Genomic DNA, 3,104 nt, shown 5'->3' on the forward strand with positions numbered 1-3,104 from the left:
TCTTTAGTTAACTTCCTAAACTATTCAGTTGGATTGAAGTCAAGGCCTTGATTTCCTTTCTCTGAGTTTCCTTTGCTGAATGCTTTGGATCATTGTCCTGCTGGAAGGTCTAGCCATGTCTCATCCTCATCATCTTGGTGATTGGCAAGATTCTCCCGGAACAAAAGGGTTCCATTCATCATTCCTTCAACTGTAAGAAGTCCGCCAGTACCATGAGATGAAAAACAGCCCCACACCATGATACCACCACCTCCAAACCTCACTGTTGGTATGGTATTTTTAGGGTGATGCACAGTGCCATTTCTCCTCCAAGTATGGTATGTAGTATGACATCCAAAAAGTTCAATTTTGCTCTCGCCTGACCAGAATACATTCTATCAGTATTTCATAGGCTTGTCCAAATGTTGAAAGCAAACTTTCAACGAGCTTCGACATGTTTTTCTTCAGTAATAGAGTCATGCGGGGTGAGCGTGCATAGAGGCCATGGTGGTGGAGTGCATTACCTATGATTTTCTCTGTAATAATTGTACCTGCTGCATCCAAGTCTTTCTGGAGCTTTTTCCAAGTGGTCCTTAGCTGTTGGGCTACTCTTCTGACAATCCTTCTGACTTCCTGGTTCGAAATCTTTCAAGGAGATCCTGTGCATGGCCGGTTAATGATGCAGTGATGTTCCTTCCACTTGCAGATAATGGCTCCAATACTGCTTATTGAATGATTCTGAAGTTTTGAAATGCATCTGTAACTAGTTCCATTGATATGTTTTGCAACAATAAGGTTGCAAAGGTCTTGCGAGAGCTCTTTGCTTTAACCCATCATGAAATGTTTCTTGTGTGACACCTTGGTAACGAAAAACCTTTTTATAGCCCATCAGTATGTACTAAGCTTATATTAATTTGCACAGATAGGAGGGATAATTACTCTCTAACTACTTATAGATTCCAGCTTGTTCCTTGCCATTTCTTGCCTTTGTGTACTGCTTTTTCTTAGCGTGTTCAATACTTTTTTCCTGTGCCATTCCACTTTTTTACTCATAACTCTACTTATGGATATTAATGTTTGGATTTTTAATATGTGTGGATTACCTAAGTTAATACTAATGTCTGGTGAAAATTTCATGCGAATAGCCTCATTGGATGTATACTTACTGAAAAAAATTTTTGACGTGTTCAGTACTTATTTTCCCCGCTGTGTATATACTGCACAAACACACACAGACACACACATATATATACTGCACACACACACATATATACTGCACACACACACACACACACACACACACACACACACACACACACACACACACACACACACACACACACACACACACACACACACACACATATATATATATATATATACACTGCACAAACACTGTACAAACACACATGTACACTCTATGAATCCTGTGACATCCTTAAAGATCACATGCTCAAGTGAAGCCTACTCTGCCTGATGACCCGCAGTCAGCATACCATGTGACTGAAACTGCCCTGTACATCTTAATGTCTTGTCCTTCAAATACTCAGTACTCAGTCGGTGAGTGATACTATGCAAGCTTAGATCTTTAGCATAATATTTGTTTTTTCTCTCATGCACATTTGAAGTACGCACGATAGTTCTATGGGAGGATAAACAATACCAGCTGCCTAATGCTTGCCTCTGAAAAACACATTATTCCTCAATGAAAAATACTCTTTGAGTGGCTGGCAGGTGTCCTGATATTTCTGTATAATAGTATTTTGAAGGTTGGCTTCTGCTAAACTGAACCAAATGTTTTACGGGGTGTTCTTTTCTGCTTCCTGTGAGTAACAGCCTCATTTCCTCCGGTATTTTTCCCCTTGTCTTTCTGTGGAGGAAGAGTAGGAGTCCTCTTTCTCATGGAGTTTGTGTAGTTCTGCAGTTCTGCTGTATGGGAATGTTTCTTACATGCAAATTGCAAACAACAGAATATTTAGGGGTAGACTTCACCATCCAAAATAGAAGGATAAATGACATGATCAATTTTGAGACCCATGATACTGGACATTACATACCCTATATATTCCCAGAGAGGTAGGATATTTGGACAAAACCAAAATATGTAGGCAGGGTCCTAGTTGGAACATGGATTTTATCTTTTTATTTTATCTGGATTTGGATTTTATCTTTCGTTTTATAAAGAATAAAATCAAGATCTTCCACCAAATCTTCATCCCGGTCAGTTAGTTACTGGTAAAATACTGAGTTTCACAGGCATGGAAACACACTTCCTGAGGTATTTCTGCCCTCATAATTTTCTCCCAGTCTTCCAGAGGCCACCAAGGAACACGTCTTCCCATTCAGCCTCAAGTGATTGTGTGTGTGGTGTGTGGGTGTGTGTGTGTGGGGCAGATAAATAATGATAATGCCATACACGATAAATAAATAATAATCCTCAAGCACATTAATGCCCCCCCCCTAGACCTCCCTCAGCAGTTGCAGGATTACGTATTCCACTCAAGGTCTCTTTTTGTTCCGTATAAACCTTGCAACGTGTTTTCTAAACTGTTTAAAAGGGACTTCTACAGGGTATTTGGTATCTTGACCGTGTCTCTCCAAAAGACTTCTCACGCTCAAGCACTTGCTGTTGAAATCAGTTTGATCTGTTGAGCAAGAAGAAGTAGCAGCATCTCGGTTCAGCCAGTTAAGGGGAGTGTGTTAGAAGGGTGTGTGTGTGTGTGCATTATTGGGAGAAGTGTGTGTATGCATTATTGGGAGAAGTGTGTGTGTGTACGTGCATTTTTGGGAGAGGTGTGTGTGTGTACGTGCATTATTGGGAGAAGTGTGTGTATGCATTATTGGGAGAAGTGTGTATGTGTGTGGGTTTGTACATTATTGAGAGAAATGGTGTGTGTGTGTGTCTACTGTGTGTATTTTTATTTGCATATAAGCATGAGTGTGTGCATGTGGTCCAGATCCAAAAGAAATGGGTGGGATCTCCATGTACAGTATGTCTGTCTTCAGCTGTAGAACTGTGGAACAGATTGCTATTGCAGACGTGCACACACACACACACACGCTGAGCATGAGAATAAAAGAGGGATCAGCATGTAGAGTCAAGTAATCTCTGTCTGAATTGGGTT

At 40.6% G+C, this 3,104-nt stretch overlaps 1 protein-coding gene across 1 annotated transcript in view; it reads left to right on the plus strand.

Moving 5' to 3' along the window:
- The first annotated feature begins 396 nt into the window (after positions 1–396).
- Positions 397–3,104, plus strand: part of LOC121695560 (growth factor receptor-bound protein 10-like) — a 44,085-nt gene continuing 41,377 nt past the window's right edge. Inside the window, 1 exon segment of the mRNA XM_042076518.1 lies at positions 397–450. Coding sequence (XP_041932452.1) covers positions 402–450 — 49 coding nt within the window. The 5' untranslated portion in view covers positions 397–401.

This window comes from Alosa sapidissima, chromosome 21 (genome assembly GCF_018492685.1).
Source record: "Alosa sapidissima isolate fAloSap1 chromosome 21, fAloSap1.pri, whole genome shotgun sequence".
NCBI lineage: Eukaryota > Metazoa > Chordata > Actinopteri > Clupeiformes > Clupeidae > Alosa > Alosa sapidissima.